The sequence below is a fragment of the Siniperca chuatsi genome, linkage group LG14 (assembly GCF_020085105.1).
Source record: "Siniperca chuatsi isolate FFG_IHB_CAS linkage group LG14, ASM2008510v1, whole genome shotgun sequence".
In the NCBI taxonomy this organism is placed as follows: domain Eukaryota; kingdom Metazoa; phylum Chordata; class Actinopteri; order Centrarchiformes; family Sinipercidae; genus Siniperca; species Siniperca chuatsi.
Genome location: NC_058055.1, coordinates 27,965,130 through 27,988,836, shown reverse-complemented (window position 1 = coordinate 27,988,836; position 23,707 = coordinate 27,965,130). Strand labels below are relative to the sequence as shown.

The 23,707-nt window shown below is 41.8% G+C and overlaps 2 protein-coding genes across 3 annotated transcripts in view; one reads left to right on the top strand and one right to left on the bottom strand.

Annotated features, from left to right (window-relative positions):
- The window catches only part of LOC122887731 (neuronal acetylcholine receptor subunit alpha-9-like), a 21,940-nt gene extending 5,833 nt beyond the window's left edge, over nt 1-16,107 (bottom strand). Inside the window, exon 1 of one of the 2 annotated variants that reach the window (XM_044221201.1) lies at nt 15,979-16,107. In XM_044221201.1, the coding sequence (XP_044077136.1) occupies nt 15,979-16,102 (124 nt within the window). In that variant the 5' untranslated portion in view covers nt 16,103-16,107. Of the gene's footprint in view, nt 1-8,539; nt 9,030-15,978 lie in introns of those variants that run through there. The other variant, XM_044221202.1, reaches the window with a different exon arrangement.
- The window catches only part of siah2l (seven in absentia homolog 2 (Drosophila)-like), a 26,081-nt gene continuing 18,199 nt past the window's right edge, over nt 15,826-23,707 (top strand). Inside the window, exon 1 of the mRNA XM_044221206.1 lies at nt 15,826-16,657. Within this exon, the coding sequence (XP_044077141.1) occupies nt 16,199-16,657 (459 nt within the window). The 5' untranslated portion in view covers nt 15,826-16,198. The remainder of the gene's footprint in view (nt 16,658-23,707) is intronic.

Sequence of the window (23,707 nt, the reverse complement as noted above, 5' to 3'; positions counted from 1 at the left end):
GTTATTATAAAGTTTTAAATCTTTATGGGAATCGATTTCTTGTGTTTTAATCTTGATTATTCACTTGTTTTATTAGCTTTCTTGAAGAAGAAGAATAGTTTATCTTCCTCTTGTTCACTTTAGTCATCTTGTTTTTAAACAATTTAGTAAACTTCTACACAGACGATACCGTTGCCCTATTCTGACTATCTAAGCTTTGATGTAACTCTTCTTCATGTGTCAAATGTTAACCTGACTTCTGATTCTTGCATATTCTTTTTTTATGTTATGAGGTTGGAAGCGTGTATAAAGTCCTTTTCTCTGATGCTATCTTCTCTGCAGTGATTCACTCTTAATCCTGAAATGTCTCATATCTCCAGCAGTACATCCTGCAGCTTAGTCCGTCCCACAGAAACACTCTGAACACACACATACCATAACACACACACACACACACACACACACACACACGGAAACCACATTTCCCAGTTCAATTAACCTGATAATCACCTCTGGTTTTACACATTAATCAGAAAACGTCTGCAGAACAGCAGCGGACTGATAATTCCTTTAAATCCTGTGACAACTCATGATGATGATAATGATGATGATGATGATGGTGGTGATGATGGTGGTGGTGGTGGACAGAAAGGATGCTATTGTGGGTCTGTCCAATATTTTTTTTACAAAATTTCTCTTCATTGTCAGTAAAAACCTAAACTAAAACAAAGTGAGGTAACAAGGCCACCAGTGTAAAACTAGAATTTGCATTATATTTTTAGATGTAGACAAGACAATGTATGGATATGGATCAATGCATTGTTTTCTATATGTATTCAGCAAGCAGGTTTATTCTAAATTATATTTTGGATGATTCTAAAAAACTCATCCACATCTGGCAACCTCTGTATGGTTATGGGCAGTTTAGGGAAAGAACACAATCATGGTTCATTAACAAAAACTGTTTCCCCCAACAACCTGCACTATTCGAACCTTCCGCTCCTGAACTTCACTAGGAGTAAATGTTAATAAAATAAATCATCTTCACACCATCTAAATGCCTAAATGCCCTCCCCAACAATCACGCCTACTTCACATAATGGAAGCCAGGTGTGTGTAGGAGAGTCTGTCTGAAAGTGTAAAACATTATCACCATTTATACAGTTCATCACTGCTCATCCCTTTCCATGACGGCCGGCTTTTCACCCCGCCTTCGAGCGTGGCCATTCAGAACGATAAACACTTTTGTCTTCACAAGTGTTCAGGATGACACTCTGTATGAACTCGTTTGTTTCAAGCATAATCCATGAAATGTATTGTGCATATTCATGGTACCCATCCTAATAATAATAATCCTAATAATTTTAAGATGCGGACTAGGACGGCGCCTAAACTAGAGCTGGCACTGAATAAATCTAAATAAATACACCCGCAGTAAAAGTAAAAGGACCAGAATGCAGCCACAAGACATGATGATGAACAGTGAGGTGTCACATCCTTCAAGTAGATTCGAATCAGTTGTCACACAGTGACTCAACAAACAACCCCTATCAACACCCTGACAGTCAAAACACAAACACACGTTATGTTCATGAAGTGTTTTGGCTGATGGACAAAACTATGAGGACAACGGCTGCTGGTGAAGTTCAGCATCCACGAAAAGGTTGATCAGATCAGAGGAGCGCTGGGAACAGAACCTTTGGATAAAGAATGATAAGAGATCTGAAGAGCAGAAGGATGTTTTATGTACTCCAAAGTTCATATCAGATAAACGTGCTGAAAGTCAGAGCAGATAAAGCTGAAGACTCGTCTTAACTATCAGACTGACAGCAGGCTGCATCTTTAGTCTTGTAACCATATAAGTAAATAGTGAAACGCCTTGAACAGCCAATACTTCAGTTGTGTAAATTGTTTATAAAATCTGTTAACGACAAAGACTTCCCTATCAGCTGCAGTCAGTCGTCTTTAGACAGCGGAGGAATGAAGTTTAGCTGCCAAAGAAACATCCTGGAAGGTCACAGTGAAAGATTTTGTTGGCTGCCGCCTCTTAACCACAACCTGCTGTGTGCTTCAGTGTGTTGTTTGGTCTGAGGATGCTGCAGTGCACTCTGGGGAGTAATTTCCTAGCTAGGTGTAGTATTGTGTAATGTTAAGACCTTTTAAAATGTTTTACTTTATGTCAGACCTACAGTCGATATGAGAGAAATATACAAGAGATAAAAGATTGAGGATAAAAATAAAACCTCTTAATAAAACCCTCAGTTCTTGATGAATGTTTTTGTTCATCATGTATTGTGGAAATTACTTTTGAAAAAGTGGGGGTAGCATCAGGACTAAACGATTACATGATCCCAAAAGCCCTAAACCTTGAGGAGTTTCTGATGGCTCGTGTGACGTGTTTTGCTGCTACGGAGGAAATAAATTCATGAGAAGTTAAAACGAGTCGGAAGTGTCTCTCAACGTCTTTACAGCAGAAATGAAATGGGGATCAAATCATCTGTCAAACAGCCAAGAATTACAGCTGTCACTGTCAGAGCAAATCATTTGAACCGCCTCCAAGAGCCTGACAGGAGAGTGTGTGACTGATAGACAAGCTGCACAAATGTGGGATTTACATTATGCCTTAATTGAAGTATTCATGTTTCAATTTACAAGAGAAAATGATGAGGATCCTGTTGGTGTCTTTGTGAAACTTAAATAGGGGTTTTTATATTAGGGCCAGTACGGTAAACCCAGGTAGCATCAAGCAGCGATGCCGCAACAGCGCAGGAGAACTTTGGCAACTACATCATGGCACACCTCCGCTCTGCATCCACAACTGCAGCAGCACTGATGTTCCTCTGCTGCAGCTCAAACACAACCCCCCTCCCTACCCTGTGTGCCTGTGGCTGGACAAAAGACGCACCTCATACACCTCATGACATAATGTGATAAAGTGGAACAAAAACAAAAACTGACTGTTCAGTTCAACCGGCAACCAGAGTGAATTCTTCTACTCAGAGCGTTTAATTTGAAAGATTTTTAGAGGCCATCCATTATCACATCCAAGTGAGAAAAAAGTAACATTTTTGTGTAACAGAAGTATTTTTTTCTTTCTTATTCTTTTAATCATTTCATGACCCCTCAGATGAACCTGTAGGTTGAGAAACACTGAGTTAGCAGAACTATCGTGCAAAAAATATTCTGTTCCTCCTCAACAACTACAAGGACAGAAAGATTCATAACTGCAAGAGGAGACATTGAAGACAAAAATAAACAGTCCTAATCACTCACACACACACACACACACACACACACACACACACACACACACACACACACAGAGGTTTAGCAACATGCCTTGCACAAAAAAGGAAGCGCACAAGACCACGGTCAGTTCAGTGACCTTCAGATAACAAGAAAACAATATATTACTAAACTCCAACACGACTGTAGAGACACACAGAGGGAAGGTTTAAGTGTTAGTGTCCTTTGTACATAAATGGAAATGTGGAAGTGAAGCTCTGAATGTGTCACGCAGACATGAAAAACAGGATATCGCATAATGAGAAACGGTTAGAGATGGTCCGATTCCCCTCAGCTCTGTTTGTCTGTTCAAGGCTGATTATCCAGACCCATATGTGATAGATATCAGTCTTAAAACACACACACGCACATGTCTGTCAGAGATAATTCTGGCATTATTCTATATTTTTCTTATTGTCAACAAATCAAATTAAACCAACATGTCAGTGCGTCTCTCAGTACTGTCTGACTTCCTGTCTGTGGCTCTCAGCTGCGAGCCCATTGGTTCCTGCTGAAGACATGAATCTTTCTCACAAATATAAAGTTTGATGTTTAAAAAGGCTCAGTAGTTTCCTCAAACAGCTGCTCGCTATAGTTTTTATCAGACTAACAGGAGGAAACAGTGCATCTGTTGGGGACTATTTCCAGCGGCGGATGAATCCACATGTGGCGCTGTAGTGAGTGTTTGGGGCAGCAGGACGGTGTGTGTGGGGCAGAGTCAGAATAAACTACAGTGTGTGTGTTCGTGGTGATGGAGGAACATGTCACCCAGTGCAACAGAGCGGCTCACTGATGTGTTTTAACAGTTTCTGGACGACGATGGAGGAAGAAGATCCATCAGCTGTGATTCACCTGTTAGCGGATACGTTCACTGCTGGTTTGAGTCTGAACATGAGATTTATTGACAAGAAGAAAAATCACCAAACTTATACTTTAAGAGAAGCACATGTGAGACAAATATATTCCTGCAGCTCAAACTGTAGCCTTCAGGCTGGTTCATCTTATTGTCATGTAACATGTTCAAACAAACAAGACAGACAACATAAAGTTTTAACACAATATGTCGTATTTGCTCAGCTAGTAGACGGTCTCGGGGCTGCAGGGACAACAGTCTGCCTGCCTCTGTGTTCAACACCTTCATCCCAGGCAAGATATCCTAACAACTACAGGCCAGATTTCCATTAAATTTGACATTGTATATACAGACTGGTGACAAATGGAGGTAAAACCCAACGTAAAGTGTCTTACTAAGGTGTTCCTTGTCACAGATTGTCTCCATGAGACTACATGTGGACTCTACTGGAGGAACGATTGGACCTTATTTGGTGTTTTGATGATGGTGGCGGAGAACGCTGTCGCTCCAAAATTTCCCATAGGCCTCAGTGAGCACTTCAACCTCCTAACAACCCACTATAAACACCTAAAGGTGCTCTAGAACTTCCTGGCCACAAGAACTCCCTCAACTACCACTAGAACCTCATCACTGACAACTAAATCCTCCTAAAGGACCCTTTCAACCCCCCCAGTGACCACTAGAACCTCCTAAAGGATCCTGATGGTGGAGAAGAGTGCTGTCTCCCACTCATGATACTAAAGAACCCCTAGAATCTCTTTAAGGCCCACTAGAACCACTTAGAGTAAAGAAAGGATCTGCATTTGATCGGGTTTATTTTAACCACTACAGATCCATTGACATATGCCCTGATCGGCAGATCTGCTACAACCCTGAAGTCTTTCTGTAAATCAGCCTGCAGCTCCGCCTCTTATTGTCTCTGTTCATTGTTCAAATGTCTTCGTGGTCCGGCGAGCAGATGAGTCAGCGGTTTGTGAGACAGCATCGACTCCCCGAGGAGTTAAAGTGTTGGTGCTAACAGCTCTGAGAGCGCGCCAGCTGGCACACACGCACACACACATATGCAGCAAATATTTGTCAGCTTTATCATCATCTTCATCTCTTTCATCATCGCCATCAATGCCACCATCATCGTCATGGTAACAAGCGAGTCCATACATTGTTAAGTGCTCAGATGAATCGTGGCATCACGGCTAAGTGCAAAAAACAGATGATGGCATGTTAAGTCAATATGGCCTGAACTGTGTGTGTGTGTGTGTGTGTGTCATCCCATTCACATTCAAAGACAGTTTCATTCGTTGCCTTTAAATGTGATTGTTTAGCTCTTTTCAGAAACGAATCAGTGACATTGCTGTCTTCATCTGTCCGCTACAGAAATGTCATTGTGTCATTCACGCAGGCGCGTCAGTTAAGATAATGTTGACGAGATGTTTGGCTGGGTTCCTGTTTGCTCACAAGCTGTATGTTGGCAGCGGCGACACACAGCTTGTGACACGTTCACTTCAGGCTTGAGTCTTTACAGGTCCGACCTCGTCATAACGAGGTGCATGTCTGAAAGGGGACACAGTTTGTGTTTGAAGAGCAAAAGTGATTCAGAAATCATCCATTTTTGTCTGTAGATAATGTGAAGTGAGAGGAGTTATTTAGGGAAGTACGGAAGTAAAATTCTCATTTTTTGCCATGGACAATATGAGGAGACTTAGATTTTGAGCACTTCTACAGTATATATTGGCATGAAACTCTCCCGGCTGAATCATCAGTTTATGTTAGCTATGTTAGAAAATATCTGGCTCTTTGATTAAAAAGTCAAAGGTACAAGCCTGTGGACGTAAAAATGGGGAGAAGTTTACCATGACTCCCAAGGAGGCAAGAAACATCCAATCACAAAGCTTAAACTTTCACCCAACGTTAGCGGCAAAGTTTGAGTTTATGTTGTTCAGAAAACTGAAAATACAATCTGCAGCTTAAATCAGTTCACTTTTGTCAGTTTTGGATGAATTGTTTTGAATTTGCTAACAAAATGGTCAGGTGTCCTTGAAATTCACTGTGGATATTCGTGATCCCCAGAGGAAGATTGTGATGACTCGCTGACATTTCCACTGCTGGAAAAAATGTATGCTTGTACATAAGAAATATATTTGATTTTGAACACTCTGAATGTTCCTTTAGCGCCCACTCAGGGCAAAATGAACATCTTTGAAGAGATAAAACCACTGTTTGTGGTGACAGCAGTGAAGATGTGTGTCAGTTTGTGTGTAGCTGAAGTGTGTTTGGATTATCTCTGCTGTTTGACCTCTGGAGGTCACTCCTCCTCTTATCTGGATGTGTGATTGACAGCTTTAATCCTCACAGCCATCAACACGTATCACTGCTCAGTCTGCCTCCACATACACACACACACACATACAGTCCTACATTACCAACAGAGGACTATCATTTTACACCAACAAAGTGAGGGCCACTGTTTCTGGTCATTTAAAAAAAAAACAAATATAGAGTAGAAAATGTTTCATAATATAAATGCAAATACGTTTTTTTATTGCAGGGACTTGCAACCCTTACTTTTTGACTACCTATCAAAGAGGGGACCTCCATAGCTGGAACTGTTCGTGGTGAACACAAACTGAAGAGGTACATGAATACAGTAGGTACAAAAACTTTCTTGTCTTTCAAAAATTGATAATTTAAGTTGAATGTTTTCAATGTAAACATCTTCCAGTTGGAAGAATAAATTAATATTTTACCTGTAAATCATTAGTTATTTGGCTGCACACAGTCAAGAACTGTAGCCTCAGAAAAAATACACACTTAATTGCATGTATCTAGGTTTTAATCATATAATGAGTATTTCTTTTAAATTATATTCTAAAAATCACATCAGTGATCTTATTTTTTATTTTCCATTAGCGGTATTCACATTTTTCTATGTTACTATAATGTGTGGAGTGGGGGAGTGAATTTAAAAACTAAGTCATTTTTCCTGTGGTTTACGGCTAATTTTGTAGTTGCCTGAGTTTGTTGTGGTTGTTTGAGCATCTTCAGAGCATTCATTTTAAACTCATTCATGACAATAGTCAGATAAAAGATTCTATTCTTTAACTAATTAGGACTATTCACAATGCTGATTTGATCTTCTTTCTGTAAGCATCCATATTCGAGTGTGCATGTCACTCCACACTATCTGAAAGGACACCTGTGTCATTATGTACTAGCTAAAAGAAGACTGTCCAGTAGTCCAGTAGTGTCCAAAATGTCCAGTTTGATTTAGAATAAATTAATAGAACCAACTGATATGTTGTTTACGATGCTGCCTGACTTCTGCAAACACTTTTAATATATCACGTCTACCTGCACACTCAGGTCAAAACTAAATCAGTGAGTCCCGCTGAAACATTTAAAGTCTCAAAAAGAATAACTCAAACACACAGAGACAAATACAACTACAACATGCATAAATGTCCCAAACTTGTACTCATGGCAGTTCACCACTGTTCAACCACATGAATATCACTACAATAAATGTCATCATCTTTGAGAAAAGCTGATGCTAGCCCACGTAACAGCTGATTTGTTAACTATGTTAGCGATAAAAAGTATAAAAAAAGACTGTTAACTGAATGAAAACTCTTACAGATGATTTAGTTCGAACAGTGCTGGTTAAAATTGTGACATACTTGAGTAACTGCTCCTGAAATCTTAAATGTTAAAAGTGAAAATCTTTCCTTACAATCTCAGGTTTGGGATTCACTCCCAATTAGACAGTAGACTTATTTATTATGCTATTATGCCTTTTTCTGTCCTTATGCCTCTATGCTGGAGTGTGAATGTTGCTCCATGCTATCTAAGAGGGGACGTCTGTCATTACCTGACATCGAACAGTGGACTCATGAGCTTTTACTCGATCATTACACTGACATTTCATTTTCATTTGATTCAAAGAAGCGTAAAATTATTTCAACACTAAAATCCAAAAGTACAAAAATGATCAAAGATCAAAGCCACAATCAGCTCTTAATTAACAGATTACTTAATAGAAGATTTAACACAAATAAAACAGACTTTCTAGAATTTCTAGAATTGGTCCATAGAGTTTATTAATTTGCACTGTTGCTGTTAAATAAACCAATAAATAAAAATAGGCTTTTTATCAGGAGTCAGGAGGCTGTGACAATATCTGTATCAAAAACAGGCTTGAGCTTGTTTCTAAAATGAAAAAATCTTGTGTAAAAAAAAAATAGCCATAACATTTTCATTTCAAAATTCAAAAGATAATGTACATGATGTAGCCTGCATACTCGTATTTTGACATCCCATGAGTACAGTCATTGTTTCATCCTACAAGGCTGAGTGTTAATTAAAATATATATATATAAATATATATATATATAAAAGCAGCAGAAGTTACACTGACAATGTTCTCACCTGGAAGAAAGAAGAGAAGCAGGAGGTACGCGATCGATCCGCTGCAGAGAAGCTTCATCCCGCTCTGATAACTGTTATTGATTCGGTAAATAAAGATCAATTACAATACTGTGATGACAGATCAGCCAGCATCCGACCGCCGAGCAGAGAGGATAAAACACACTGAGAGAGAGAGAGGGAGCAGATGCTGAAGCAGGCCAGTGTTTGCTGTAGTGCGGTGGTCGCTGAGGTATGAGGGGTCATTAGTGCCACACACAGGCTGGAGACCATTGGTGGAAGAAGTGTTCAGATCTGTTATCAATACCACACTGTGAAAATACTCCACTACAATTAAAAGTCCTTAAAGTATGTAAGTAAGTATTACTAGCAAAATATACAATGTCAAAGTAAAAGTCGTCACTGAGCAGTAAAACGCTCCTGTCAGTGTTTTGCTATTATATCTGATGTTTCTGGATTAATATTCCTGGTGCATTAATGTGGATGTTGCATTTTACTGCTGTAGATGTTGTTTAATCTGCAGCAATGCATCATGGTCTATAAGATCATCATGTGTTTGCAGCGTCGCTGTCCTGTGAGAACCACGTATCTCTAAAAAGTCTTCATGAGCTCAGAAAAACCTGTTTTCAGCTCTGTGACGATGCGTTTTCCAGCTGATCCGAGGGGGGGGTTAAAGAGTTTATTCAGCTTCAGGAGGAGGAGAGTTTTCTCAGCACGTAAATAAAACTCTTCATCCTTCAGCTCGTCACAAACATTCAACACAACTTGTTTCCGCTGCCCCAAAGTGGACAAAAATATCAGTATTTGTAGGTTTAAGCAACAACAACAGTGAATTATATCTAGAACTCGAGGCTCGTCACGTGAAATAAAGGATCAATTTATTACATAAAATGTGAAAAATACAAAAGAAAAGTTAAAGTTTCAGTCATAGGAACATTGTCAGCACAACTTCAAGTTGTATTAATAATGAATTGATTCTTTTTTACATCTGAAGAGTCGCTTTTGGTTATTATTGCTAATAAAGGCTGAAACGATTAGGGGGAAACTGTTAACTGAAAAAGCAAAAACAAAAAACAACAACAACAAAAAAAATGTCACTTATAAAAAATATTTTTTAATTCATGTGTTTGTTCCAAAAACTTTGTAAAAACGGAAATTAGAACATTTGTTGTCTCAAGATAATGAACAATTAAGTCTAAAAATTATTTGTGACACTGCGATTTTATAATAAAGAGACCTACAAACTTATAATAATGTTCAATTTCTCATTAGAATCACCACAGCACGTATTTAATAAATGTGACCTTGCATTACATTAAGGGAGATTAAACACAAAAGAAAACCCTGGGTAAGAGTCTGATGGATCTGTGTGTCCAACCACAGGGTTTTTATAAATACATCAGTGAGCCGTTCGGTGAGTTAATAATTAAAGGACAGGTGCGACCACTTGTCTGATTCCTTTGTAACAGGAACCAAAAGCTACTTAACTCCCCCATCAACCAACACTCTTCACCCGCTGTTGTTCTCAATTTCAACAAATGTGTCCATGAATTATAAATACAGTCAGAAACAGAAGATACACAGCAAGTATTCAAGTCTCTCTAACGTCTTTCCCAACTGAATGTGATGCCGCAGCTTGAATCTGCAGAAACAATCTGAAATTAATGCAGATACAATTTTTAGTCATGCTAGCAGCGTCGCTCTATGGATGGCAATGTCGCTCTCCACGACTGAATTATCTCATTCATGGTTCCATAATAATAATCCTACTGACTTTGGTGATCCCCTGACTTTTCATCTAGCGCCATCGTCAGGTCAAAGTTTTAATGTGTCCAATAGTTTAGTTCATGACCAAATACCTGCAGAACTGATGACATTCCCATCAGCCTCAGCTGCATTGGGTGTTTTAGTGATAATTAGCTAATGTTAGCATGCTAACATCTGGACCTAAGATGGTGAAACTGGCGTTAGCATTGAGCTCAAATCATCGCTGCGCCTAAGTCCAGCCTCACAGAGCTGCTAGCATGGCTGCAGACTCTCAGGGTCATGCTAGCTGAAGAACTGGGTCGTGTAACGTGTTGTCTGATAGTTGTTCCAAATGGCCACAACTGAAGGCGGGGATGTCGGATTGTCGGTGTCGGAAAGTTACAAAAATTGCCGGACATGCTCCCCCGATTCAGACGGTGGTCGACCATCTGACGAGCAGTTCTGATGAAGCATACTGACGCTTTCTGTCGTGTTTCCTTTCTGCTTCGGCCTTCTATCATTGGCAGCTATGCTGCTCTAGGTGTTCCTTCATCGGTCCTCTGTTCAAAATCTATTTATCGACAACAACATAAAGCTACAAGAACCTGTGTGGCATCAAAGTCCACTGGCTGCATCTGTACTGGACACAGAGACGAAACTGATATCCATCTGAAACATCTGACTCTGTGAGAGAACAAGACAAGCCTTCTCTAAATGTCAAACTGTTCCTTTAAGATAACATCATCATCATCATTATTCACTGACGGCTACATCATGATGCTTAAACACATCTTCCTCCTCAGTTTGCACATCAATCCTATTCTTCTCTTCATTTTTCCTCCACCTGTTGAAGGCCACGGGGAATCTTTACTCCGTTTACTGTTATTTGCCGACCTCTGTCCTGAAATGAGACGCACTCACCGCGAACAGCTGCCAACCAGAGAGCTGGATGAATAAATACTAAATAATAAAGTTTGAAAAGTGAAGTGAGGACATTAAAAGGAGATTAACGGATTAGCAGGAAATAAATTGGCTGACAGACACAGTGGGGATGAAGTCAAAGAGTCAAAACCCAAACACAACCCTCTTTCTTTTGTTTTTAATGGAATTTAATTTTCCTGGTCGATCTGGTTAGTTTTAGTTTTATAAACTCACAAATATGAAATTTGAGTGTCGGATTTCAGTGATTACTAGAAAACAAACAGGATGTGAAAAGGGTTTTTTTTTTTAAACAACAGAAGATCCAGTTTGTTAAAAAAAAGTTTGCAATTTTAAATGTTGGTTTCAGCTTTAATTATAATCACAGAAACACGAGATAATAGGATTATATCCTTTGTAAGAAGATAAAAACCCTAAAATCTGAATAAAAGCCCACAAGGATCCATTTTTGTTTTAAAAAACAAAAAACACGTGTGCAGATGGTTGAGCTTTCAAAGTGCTTTACATCAAAAAATAAGACATTAAGATATAAAAGAAACACAAAGCAATAAAAAGACACATATAAATAGGATTTAAAAAGAATAAATTAAAATAGAACATATAAATGAGCTAAATTGGAATAAAAAAAGAAAGGAGACGCCCTGATTTAAAAGAGCTGAGAGTTGGAGCGGACCTGCAGTTTTCTGGGAGTCTGTTTAGTTTGAACTCTGGGGACAGAAAGCAGACCTGGTCCCAGACCATCTGCGAGGTCTGACGCTTCATAACAGAGCAGCAGATCAGAAATAAACTATTCAGTGCTTTATAAACCAACAGCAGCATTTTAAAGTCGGTGTAAAGACCCGAGAGCTTCAGACTCCCCAGCTGGCTTTGGTCTTTTTCTTTTCAAACAGCTTTTGTTGAGTGAACTTGAAGGCGACCGAAGGTTAATTGAGCTGGGGCGCTGCTGTCGGCCAATTCTTTAATTCCTCCTGGAAATAAAAGTAAGAGCCTCTCAGGCAGGCCGGGGGCCAACGCTGGACTGAACCGGCCAACAGAAACCAGTTATGGATCCAAACTTTAACAGTACACGCTGATACTGGGAGCGGATGCTTGTAAAAGTGCTCTTGTTCGGTTCGGTTACTTCCTTACGAAACAACCGGACCGTGACGGCCTGAAGACGGACTCTGGTTGGTTTTCCTCCTTGGTACGATTCGTTTGGGCAAATCTGAACACAGCAATCGTACTCGGACTGCGGACCAAAAACAACCGCACAGAGACCCTTTGGAGGAAGTGGTCTCGGTCCGGCCACCAATGAATTCTACTACTCGATAGAAACGTACCAACAAGACGTTTCGCCCACGTTGTGCGAACAAGCCTGGGCAGGTTCCCGGCACGCCGTCCAGCTGCTGATGCGTCGGTTTGCATATATCTGACATCATCACGCAGACAGTTTCGGGGGTTTAAGTATTTGGAGTATTTTTTAAGATAAAAAAAAAAAAAAAACACTCCAATATTTTGATAGAAAATATGAAACCATTTCAAATAAAAAGTACTTTTTTTTGTATTTCAAAGGCGTATTTTAAATACATTTATCAGAAATACTGCTATCCCCGACTGTAAAGAGCAAGTAAAAGAGTACGAATTCCTTCGTCGCTTATTGATCACGTTAATGGCAGCTGGTACGAATGGCTTTTAGTTGTTTTAACTGTCCAGGTGTAGACGTCTGATAGTGCTGTAAAGGAAAGTTCATTCATATTTGCAACCTGGGTACGCATGGCCTTCATTCCTTCATATTCGTAGTGCTGACATGCTACTCGCAGAGCAAACTGTTAGCCGTGACGTCATTACAACAGTTTCAAGTAGGGCCGCGACACAAACTGTCACGCGCTGAGACAGGAAGTACAAACAAACACAGTTTAACATCGTGTCTCCTCCAGGACGGGCCAGGGGGCGACGGGTTTTCGTTAGTCTCTGAGTTTGTTTTTGTAGATTTTAAAAGTCTGAACCTGAACAACTGAACCGCCTCAGTTTGAGCTTGAAACTCAATTTCCAATCAAAACGCAGATCCAAAAACTTGAGTTGTGAAGTACAAATTTACCAAACTCACATTCTGTCCTACACTTGCATCTGTCTAATAAAGATAATGCGTCTCAGGTTTATTGTTGGGGGACCTGAAACTATCTGGCTGACCTTCAAACTAACTTTAATGAATGCAGCCCGCAGGCCAAACGTTTCCCACTCTGGATTCAGTCCTCTCTCCTCAGGTGAATTATTACTGTAGTGAGCACTAAGCTAAGGGAAGGAGCTTGAATAGAAAATCCATCTCACGTCATATTTATCTTCTGAGCAGCTTTGATTTTTGCGTTTTCAACAGCTTGTATTTGATTTAGAAACGTTTCCACGTGTTAATTCATTAATATTCAGATTCAGGCAGTTTGCTCAGCCCGATCTGTTCAAATACTCAAACGGAAAATGTTGTTTGTGTTCTGAAAAAGACTTTATGTAAACCGGATAGCAGATAATAATCACCTCCTACACCACCAGCGAAAGTGTCTTCTGGAACGACAGGCAGATAAACCTTTATTGACCGTCAGAGGGGAAATTCAGGCGCTGCAGCAGCGCGAGGACAGAAATACGTAGAGATAAACAGAGAAAAGTACAAAATAAATATTTAGAAATAAAAATGAGAATAGAAATAAAAATAGACGCTATACACAGCACCCACAACAAGTGTTGTACTTAAATTAATACTGCAGTACTACTGTCTCAAGTGAAGTGACGCAGTGTTAGTACACGCAGAGTTACATGTTACCATCGACTATAACAGCAAACACCACAATAATATATAATATGATTAAGTAATAATACTTATTAGAATTATGTATTCTACGATGTAATATAGCATATTAACATAATATGGTATGGGATATAAAATACAAGGAGAAATGTGGTAATATACATAATATACATAATATACATGCTACTTGAATGTGTGAGTAAACCGGTTGCTCGATGTCGTGACTCAGTTACGAAGCAGCGTAAAAATGTCACCATGAACATTCACATTCGTGGAATCTGTGCAGGTGGTTTTATGTTCCTTCTTTAAGGGTTTGCTGCGTTCCCCCGCCTGCTGATAGAAAGGAAAAGGCTCTGGCAGCGCGCTCGTTAAGGAGCCAATTAATCATCAGGAAGGCTTCGGGCTCATCAGCCAATCACTGCGAGAGGACTTTATCCAGGTGAATCCTCCCTGCTGGGTTCTGTTAACTGGTTCTGTTGATGTTAGGACCTCGTTGCCCGTTCTTATCAGTCACCAGATGATTAATTATACTAATATTAGCTGAGGCTATAGAGTCTTGCAGAGAGTGTTAATAATTACAGAGTTACATGTTCATTTCTGGCCTTCATGTTGTGCACCCAGCACGTCTGATGACATGTGAGAGTTAGCAGCTTTATTTTAAGTGCTCTCCCTCTCCATTATCTCTCTGTTGGACTGATTTATATATTTTGTTATATATTATATTATATATATATATATATATTATACTATATTCAACCTATACTATATTTTATATTCTATGCTATATTGCTGTGCTATACTATATATTATGTTATATTACTATATTTCACATACAAGAATATACTGTACTATATTATGTTAAAATGTTATACTGCTTTATTAAACTATATTGTATTTCTATATTAATACAGACAAACACTAAGTATATATATATATATATATATTATATATATATATAAGCGGTGTTCGCTGTTTACACATACTAAACTTTGCTGCTGATCACACTGGGACTGGAAGGGTTTTTTAAAGAGCTTAAGTGAGGAGGAAGAGAGCGATGAAGAAGCAGGATGCGATTACACCTGAACCTCCACTGAGCGGCGCCAGAGACTCATTACATTTTCTCTTTGTTTCTTTCCCCCAAAACATGTTACGTGCAGTTTTAAAAAAGGGTTTCAACTGACAGTCCAGCAGGGAAACAGGTGAACAGCAGTCGTAGGAGTGATGCAGCTGCAATGGAGCTGAAGCCTCATGTATGTGTCCTAAGTGTATATGTAGTTGTATTATCAGTAGTAGAAGAAGTTTCAGGTTAATATAGGTACATATTATTGATTCATTAACGTATGAGCAGCTTTTTAATGTTGACTGATTCATATAAAAGTGGCCCCTGCAGCCAGAGATACACAAATCACCAAAAACGTCCATTGTGGTCCTTTTTGGGGAGGTAGGAGCATCGTGGAAAGGCAGCAGCTTCTAAACATACGTCACTTCATATGAAAAGAAAGGATATTAATCCATTGATGTTTAAAATCTATAATGATGCATCGTGTTATAGGTTGATCGTATGCGTTTTGAATCTGCAGAGTAACTAGTTAAGAAACTGCAGTTAAGTAAAAAAGTACAATATTTCCCTCTGAAAGGTAATGAAGTATAAAGCAGCATAAATAGTACTGGTACTACAGGGTGCACCAATAGCAGTAACACTAATAGTGTATATATATATATATATATATATATATATATAATGTAATACATACATTTTTTTTTAATATATACAGTTTTAAAAATTGTTTAATGTAAGTATATATTTATTTATTTTGTATGTTTATTTATTGTTGTATATTGGTTTATGAATCAATACAAATATAAAAAAGTGGATAAAATCCGAATATTTTCAGAAATGTTTGATTCATAATGAAATATTGCTGTTTTCACCTCGCACTGCTGATTTAAACTGAGCTGCGTTTGTTTTGTCTTATTTTACCTTTTATTTTAAACGTTACGCAATGACACGACTCCTCTCTCTGATTGGCTGGGCGCCCTGTCAATCTCCGCTGCAGCGGCCAATCACAGCGGGCGGCAGGCGAATACGAACTGGCAGCCGCCATGTTGTGCCTCCGGGGGCCTGGAGCGACGTCCGGTAGTAAACAGTAGATGACGTTACCGCCCGGCAGTTCACAGGAAACGGACCGCAGCTGGAAGCGATGAGCCGTCCGTCCTCAGCCGGAGCCGGAGCCGGAGCCGGAGGTGGAGGACTCGGGGCCGGGAAAGCAGGCGGAGGAAAGCACGGGGGATCGGGAGGCGCCGCGGCCGCAGCAGCAGCGGCAGCAGCAGCAGCAGCCGCCGCGGCCGCAGCAGCAGCGGCAGCAGCTGTCGGTGTGGGCTCCGTGGCCGGGCTGGGGTCTGCTGCCCCGTCCTCCGCTGTGTCCCTGACCTCGGCCAGCCTGCCCGGGCAGTCCCCGGAGCTCATTGCGCTGTTCGAGTGTCCGGTATGCTTCGATTACGTCCTGCCGCCCATCCTGCAGTGCCAGGCGGGTCACCTGGTCTGCAACCCGTGCCGCCAGAAGCTGAGCTGCTGCCCGACCTGCCGAGGCCCGCTCTCCCCGAGCATCCGGAACCTGGCCATGGAGAAGGTGGCCTCCACGCTGCCGTTCCCCTGCAAGGTAAGCCACACGCGGACGCACCTGGGCACGCGCTAACAGATGTGCGACACAAACACAAGCTAACTGCTCAGTTCGGTCCACTTTAAACGCCACTTCCTCATTCCGCGGCTTGCTAGCTGGCGCTGACAGGTGTGCGCGCGCGCGTCACGTGTGACGTCACGGGGACCAAAACAAATTGTGTGTGTGTGTGTGTGTGTGTGTGTGTGTGTGTCCTGAGGGTCTGGAACTTCTGATGTGACTTTAAAAACCTCTTCAGAGACACAGAGATGTAGATTCACCCCGAAGACCCGTGTGATGTGTGAAATACCTGGGAACAGGTCTTCAGGTCTTCAGGTCCTGTAGAGAGTCCAGTCCAGGAGGGAGTCGCTGCTGTCTTTCTGATCTCACACAGTTTTAAAGCTGGAACGTGGTTCTGTTACAGATCCGGGGCCTTTTTCTTTAAAGCGTAAAGAGTGCTGCGGAGCCCCTGGACCCCCCTCAAGGACCCCCGGGGGTCCCTGGACCCCCGGGGGTCCCTGGACCCCGCTTTGAGAAGGAGGCCGAGGAGGACCATGTTTAAATGAATGTCAGACGCGTGTTAATGCTGCATTGCGCTGAACGCCTAACCGACAGGGAAGTGCTCCGACCTTTAACTTCCTGTCCGCACAGGAAGTGGGAATGTGCCTCGTTGCGTAGTTTGACGGCTGCTGCTTGTGATCACCTTTACCTGCATTTGATCAAAGATCCGATCGGTTTAATGATCTGACTGAAGGACGGACACAGCTGATCATCAGCTCAGTTCTGCTGCGCAGCTCTGGGATCAGCTGCTCGTCTTACTGTGATAATCGCCATGGCGACTGAACCCGTTTTTGTTGTTTGTTACGTGTTTCTATTATTTATTATAAATTATGTGAAAATATGTTTTAATCCATATTAATGAGTCAGATTCCACTCAGTCGGTTCAGGGATCGTTGGTCTTCGTACTGAAGTTAAACATCAGAGATACGAGCTAACGCTAGCTGAAAGCTAGCTAACTCCTAACGTAACTTTGCTCCAACGGTCGTCTCTTTAATCTGCGGCGATGTCAGGTCACATGACCTCCTCGTGAATGCGGACGTGAGCTCCCAACTCCGAGAAATGTTCAGCAGGCTGTGTGAACCAATCGGGGCCGAGACTTCGTTGCTGCAGCAGCCGGAGCAACCAGAGGTTAAAAGACGAAACAGGAAATGGAACAAATAAGGTCAACATGACGGGGGCACTATCCAGGACTGACGCTCAGTTACCTGTACCTGTCATCCGCACAGATATGAACAACCTGCTTATGTTCCACGCAAACATCATATCATAAATAACAGGACCAAACGCGGCTCATAAAGCTGGTTTTGGATCGACGTGTTCAGCTACCTGGCTTGGCTGTATCGGTCAGCTGTCCACATACTTTTGGCCATATAGCGTCTCTGTCATCCCTGTGCGGCAGTGATACAGCTGGCTGTCAGAGACGGCTCCGATCCCGTTGCGGCACTTTAAAGTGGAAATGAGCCTCTGAGGTCGACTGAAAGCTGAGGAAGAGGAGGAAGAGGAGGAGGAGGAAGGAAAACTGGTAATGTGAAGATGCCACCGTGGGTTTTCTGACATTTTCTAGACAAAACTACTGAAGTAGAACTGTGACTTATTGTATGTAATTAAATATAAATATAGTTTAAGGTCGAGTTGCAGTGCTTACACTTAAATATGTTACTTCACTGAAGGTCACAGATGCTGCTGGTCTTTCTTTCAGGTGGCCGGTTATTTTGTAGATTAATCATTTCGTCTCTAAAATGTCAGAAAATAGCAAAAACGTGTCACAGTTTCTCTTCAGACGTCTCATTTTGTCTTAGCAACAGTCCAAAACCCCAAATATTCAGTTTACAGTCATATAAAACAGAGAAAAGCAGGGAAAGGCTTTATATTTGAGGCCGAAAACAGAAATGTTTTGGCTTTTTTTCTTCTTGGAAAATAACTTCGATGATTAATGGATTTTGAAAATGGCTGCTGGTTATTTTTCTGTCGATCGATTAATCGACTAATCGTTGCAGCTCCAGTTTTAGCCGCGAGACGCCGCAGTGGGCCTCAGTTCTTTACGTTTCAGTTTGACGCTGTTGTGATTTTGCAGACGTTCAGACGGTAGACGATAGTTATTTTGCGCCTGGCGCCGTCCGTCCCGCGGGGCGGCGGCCCTCCTGAGCGCTCGCTGGATGCTCCGTCAGTGTGTGACCGAATTAAAGTGTTTTCAGAGCGTCGCTCCTCCCTCCCGATCCTGCGGCTTCAGCTATGCGATCTACTCTCCTTCTTCCTGAGCGTAACGGGCCAGACGCAGGCGATGACATCGCTGATTGGCGTTGCGAGGCCCGGAGTTTTGTTTTACTGCTTCGGCGCCGTCGGAGCGCTGCAGGTTCGTGGTGCTGCGGTGGCTGGTTTGTAGTGCTGACATCTGTCATCCATTTTGTACCAAAACAACAACAACAAGAAGAAAGGCAGGGAAGAGTTTCTGCAGTCACATGAGCAGGTCGGAGACCAGAGTGACCAGCAGCAGCCTCGATAGACCAGAATGCATTGCAGCTACTGGACAGGTGTTTGAAAACTGGCTCTGACTTTCTGTCGGTGATGGAGGAAGTATTCAGACCCTTAACTGCAGTAAAAGTACAAACACCACACTGTGAAAATACTCCACTGCAAGTAAAAGTCCTGCATTCAAAATCTTAATAAGTAAAAGTATGAAGTATTATCAGCAAACTGTCCTTAAAGCATCAAAAGTAAGAGTCCTCATTATGCAGAACGGCCCCTTTCAGAGCGTTTATCACCAACAAATACAAGTAAGAGCACTTTAATGTTGTAGTTTGTCGAAGTGGAGCCGATCGTAGATACTTGGTGTACATCTGGGGAGGTTAGTAGTTCAGTACTGCATCATATGTGTTGTTTTTTTAATGTAAAAAGTAACTTTAAGTGTTTAAATAAATGTAGTGGAGTAAAAGTCAATATCTCCTCTGAAATCTAGTGGAGTGGAAGTATAAAGCAGCACAGAATGGAAATATTGAAAGTACAAGTATGTCAGAATTGTACTTAAGTATAATACTTGATGAGTAGTAGAAGTATTCAGATCCTTTACTTGTGAGTATTATCAGCAACATGTACTTAGAAAAGTAAAATGCTTCCTGTCAGTGTTTTATTATATCTGATGTTTCTGGATAACCTGCATGCAATGCATTTTCATGGTCTATAAGGTCATGCAGCAATGCATCATGGTCTATGAGGCCATCGCCGTGTTTGCCGCGCGCCGTCCACGAGAACAGAGATCAGAGAAACAGCCGGTTTTCAGCTCTGTGACGATGCGTTCTCCAGCTGATCCGAGGGGGTTAAAGAGTTTATTCAGCTTCAGGAGGAGGAGGAGTTTCCTCAGCACGTGAAGGAAACTCTTCATCCTTCAGCTCGCCACAAACACCTGGAGATACGGGGTTTTCACCGGACAGGAAGCGTAAAAACTGTGATCTGTGAAGTGACTGAAGCCGTCGGACAAACGCAGTGAAGTGAAAAGTCCGATATTTCCTCTGAGACGAGGCGCAGTGGAAGTGTAAAGTAGCATAAAATGGAAATACTCGAAATTTGTACTTTTAAAGGGACAGTCCACCCCAAAATCCAAACAACACACGTCTCCTCTCACCTGTAGAGCCGTTTGTCCACCTGGAGTGTTTTGCTGTGAGCTGACGAGTTTTGCAGATATCATTTTTTGAATATAACTGGACTGAATGGAGCTCAAAGCGTCAAATGCGTACGTTTGGAAAAACTCAACAGCGGCGTCTCTTTCCAGAAACCAGGACCCGGTTCCTGAAGATAATCCTCAGGTTTGTTGTGAGCGGCTTCACGCGGGAATGTTTTGGTTCTGCCGAACTACGCCAACCGATTTTGCCGGCTGTGCAGAGACAACGGACAGAAACGACCGTTAGTCCGGCGAGGTGTATTAAGGTGATCTGTCCCCGTTAAACTGACCGGCTCGTTAATAAATCAATAAATAAACGTGTCACTGGGGGTTTGAACGCCATCGACCCCCGGGCGGTCGATATTCGTCACGTTTTCAGGAAGCTCGGTTTTCATCGGCGTGACTCGGACAGAAACACACGTTTTAGAAATGCGTCGCACAGACGAGGAAGGGAAAGATCAGAGGAGCCGGGAATTCTGGGACAAGAAGAAAACACACACACACACACACACACACACACACACACACGCGCACACACAGTAACTAAAACACACACACACGCGCACACACTGTAACTAAAACACACACACACACACACACACAGTAACTAAAAACACACACACACACACACTGTAACTAAAACACACACACACACGCACGCACACACACAGTAACTAAAACACACACACACACACGCACACACACACACACAGTAACTAAAACACACACGCACACACACAGTAACTAAAACACACACGCACACACACAGTAACTAAAACACACACGCACACACACAGTAACTAAAACACACACGCACACACACAGTAACTAAAACACACACGCACACACACAGTAACTAACACACACACGCACACACACAGTAACTAAAACACACACACACACAGTAACTAAAACACACACACACACACACACAGTAACTAAAACACACACACACACACACACACACACTGTAACTAAAAACACACACACACACACACACACACACACACACACACACACTGTACTGTAACTAAAAACACACACACACATGCACACACACACACTGTAACTAAAAACACACACACACACACACACACACACACACACACACACACACTGTAACTAAAACACACACACACACACACACACACACACTGTAACTTCAAAAACACACACACACACACACACACACACACACACACACACACACACTGTAACTAAAACACACACACACACACTGTAACTAAAAAACACACACACACACACACACACACACACACACACACACACTGTAACTAACTAACACACACACACTGTAACTAAAACACACACACACACACACACACACACACACACACACACACACACTGTAACACACACACACACTGTAACTAAAACACACACGCTCCTTTAGATACAGGTACAACATGCGATATAAACACACACTGCAGAGATGAAAGGAAGGAGAAGAGAGAGATCAGTGTGTGTGTGTGTGTGTGTGTGTGTGTGTGTGTGTGTGTGTGAGTGTTTGTCGACAGATGCTGGGAGGAGGAGGAAGAGGAGGAGGAGGAGGAGGATCGTAGGCTGAGCGATACTCTCCTTTTATTCTCTCTCTCTCTCTCAGCTTTCTGTTCTCGTGTGTGTGTGTGTGCTGCAGCCCCCACAGTGTGTGTGTGTGTGTGTGTGTGTGTGTGTGTGTGTGTGTGTGTGTGTGTGTGCTGCAGCAGTGTGTGTGTGTGTGTGTGTGTGTGTGTGTGTGTGTGTGTGTGTGCTGCAGCGTGTGTGTGTGTGTGTGTGTGTGTGTGTGCTGCAGCGTGTGTGTGTGTGTGTGCGCTGCAGCGTCTCAGTGACGGTGCTGTGCGGTTGGTTGGAGGGTGAATGTTTTTCTGCCGCTCAGTCAGAGAGAAGAAGAGCGAGGTCGAGAGACGTTAACTGAAAGGAGAGAGAGTATTTCGCCTCGGTGTGTGTGTGTGTGTGTGTGTGTGTGTGTGTGTGTGTGTGTGTGTGTTGCTGTTATTCAACGCCGGTCGGTCGGACGGTCGGACGGACAAACGCCACACAGCTGAGAGCAGTGTGTGTGTGTGTGTGTGTGTGTGTGTGTGTGTGTGTCGTCAGCCTGTTTGTTTTTGTTTTTAAGAAGCTGCGGTTTTTCACCACAGAAGAAGAAGAAAGCGGTTTTTGTTGTTGTTTTGTTCTTCTTCTTCTTCTGCCGCTGCAGCAGGAGAGGGAGAGCGGGCGAGCGAGCTTCAGCTGCATTACTGCTGCGTCTGTTTAGCTTCACCAACAGAAGCTGGTACGTGTGTGTGTGTGTGTGTGTGTGTGTGTGTGAGAGATTCCTGCGCTGATTGATTATCTATTAGTTCTTGTGTTGATGAATCATTCAGTCTATCAGGTCTGATAATGTTGGACAAACTGCAGCCAGCTGATGTTCGATAAACAACTGATTATCATAATTGTTGATGGATATCAGTGTGTCAGCAGGAGGGCTAACGCTTATCTTGATTACTGATTAATCTGCCGATTTATTTACTTGATTGATTGTTTTAAAATAATGAAAAATGTCCATCGCAGTGTCCTCAGAGTCCGAGGTGACGTCTTCAAGTGTCTCGTTTTGTCCAAAAACCCCAGAGAGATTCAGTTTTCTGGGACAGAAGTCAGGGAAAAGCAGCAAATCCTCCCAGTGGAGCGCAGCGGCTGCGTTTTCCTGATAATTGACCGAAACGATTAACTGATCGTCAAATTCGTTGCTGGTTACTTTTCTGTAGATAAACTGACGATCATCTGAGCAATTCGGTTTGTTGCTTTGTCTCGGCTGAACACGAAACCTCACTGCTGTTTTGACTGAAAACTGTTAAGTGCTGACTTGTCGACGACTTCTCCGATCGGGTTCCCGATCAGCTGCTTTTTCCCTTTTTAGACAACATTGAACATTTGAGAACTTTGGATTCTTTTTGTTAAAGTGTAAATCTGGTGATTTTTTTTTTCCACCATGAAAATCGACCGAGTGTTCGGTAAAACGCAACATGAGCTGGTGTGCGATATTCTAAAGTAGTCGATTAATTCATATTAATTAATTAGTCATTTAAGAGAAAAAATATATCAACAGTTTTGATAATTGATTCGTCTTTTATGATGTTCTGCTGAATGTCTTTTTAAAACTGTCGGACAAAACGAAAGTCAAAACTTTGGACTCGGAAACTGTGATGGGCGTTTTATGATTTAGCGATTAATCAATCAGTCTGAAGTAATCACGATCTAATCACCAATGAAAATAGTTAGCCGCTATAATTCTATGTATGATCTGATTAGGGAGGTGATTTTTTTCCCATTTGCACTGT